Source organism: Watersipora subatra, chromosome 3 (genome assembly GCF_963576615.1).
Source record: "Watersipora subatra chromosome 3, tzWatSuba1.1, whole genome shotgun sequence".
Taxonomy (NCBI): Eukaryota; Metazoa; Bryozoa; class Gymnolaemata; order Cheilostomatida; family Watersiporidae; genus Watersipora; species Watersipora subatra.
The window spans coordinates 57,870,005-57,871,444 of record NC_088710.1 but is presented as its reverse complement, the minus strand read 5'-3'; the positions used below and the strand labels follow the sequence as shown (position 1 = coordinate 57,871,444).

General features: G+C 42.9%; 1 protein-coding gene across 1 annotated transcript; it reads left to right on the top strand.

The window, feature by feature from the left end:
• LOC137390788 (uncharacterized) lies at positions 1 to 684 on the top strand. The gene has a single exon (XM_068077105.1). It carries the CDS (start codon positions 1 to 3, stop codon positions 682 to 684), a length of 684 nt encoding a protein of 227 aa, XP_067933206.1.
• The last annotated feature ends 756 nt before the right edge of the window (positions 685 to 1,440 follow it).

Below are 1,440 nucleotides of genomic sequence, written 5' to 3'. Positions count from 1 at the left end.
ATGCTTAAAGCAATAGCTGATGTAAAGGAAGGCAAATGTGGATACCTGAGTGCAGCAAAGAAGTATGGTGTTCCAAAGAGCACATTGAAGCGCCGGTGTAAGGATGGCAACAAGCTATTCCAAGGAACCAGTAAAGGACTGAGTAGTAAACAAGCTACATTTACAATTGATCAAGAGACTGAGGTTTTAGCCTATGTAAAGTCCATGGATGGTATGTTGTATGATTTAACTATAACTGGGCTGCATAGTTTGGCCTATCCATATGCTAAGAGCAACAATATTAAACATCCATTCAGCCAAGAATCAAAACAAGCTGGATGGGATTGGATCAGAACTTTCATGAGTAGGAACCCCGAGGCTACATCCCCAGCACGAGCCCGAGGTACCAACAGGCAATCTGTATCCTCCTTTTTTGAACTAGGGTGTATTCAGGATGCTAAAAAATTTCCAGCAAGTAAGATACTTAACGTGGATGAGACAGGTGTTACTACAGTGCAGGCCAAAACCTCTAAAGTGGTTTCTCTTCGTGAAAAAAAACGGGTGGGCTCCTTGATATCAGCTGAACGGGGTACTTTGAGCACTACATTAATGTGCATGAATGCTGCTGGAATGTTTTTCCCTCCCATGCTAATTTATAATCAAATCCCACCAAATTCCCTCTGTGTCTCACACCCTTCTGGATAGATGCAACCCTACCTGTTTAAAATGTGCTTTGAACACTTTCTCAAGCACACTGGGTCTACTTTAAACGACCCATCTTTGCTGATACTTGATGGCCACAAAAAACCACACGCAAAATCTCCCTGTAATACAACAGGCAAAAGACAATGGAGTTACCCTCTTATGCTCGCCACCACGCTGTAGCCACGGTATGCAGCCCCTGGACGTGTCTGTGATGGGTCCACTCAGCACCTGCTATGCCAAAGAAGTTGAGGTAGAGCTCGGGAATAATCCTGACCATGTAGTGTCGTTGGACCAAACAGCAACCTTGTTTGGTAAGGCCTATGTCAAAGCTTCAGTTCCAGCAAATGCCATAAGTGGATCTAGGAAAAGTGGGATTTTCCAAACAGATCGTGGGGTATTTACTGATGACGTGTTCAAGGCAGCAGCGCCTACTGACAATACAGAAGTGTACGAGAATCTTCAAGCTAGTGGCTCTAATCCTTCACCTGTCTTAAGCGAACCATCAACATCTGCATTAACTACTGAACACACATCTTCTCACAAACATCCAGAAGAAATATCACCCTTTTCTGAGAAGTCAATTGACACACTCAAGAAAAGTAAAGCTAACAGAGGGAGAGCCGCTATACTTACTAATGAAGTTTATTTAGCTCATTTGACAAAAAAACCCTCAAAAAGTGGCCAAATAGCATCTAGATAGAAATGAACTAAACAGGCTAAAAAGAAAAGACTCCTACACTAGTCAGTAGCGACAAC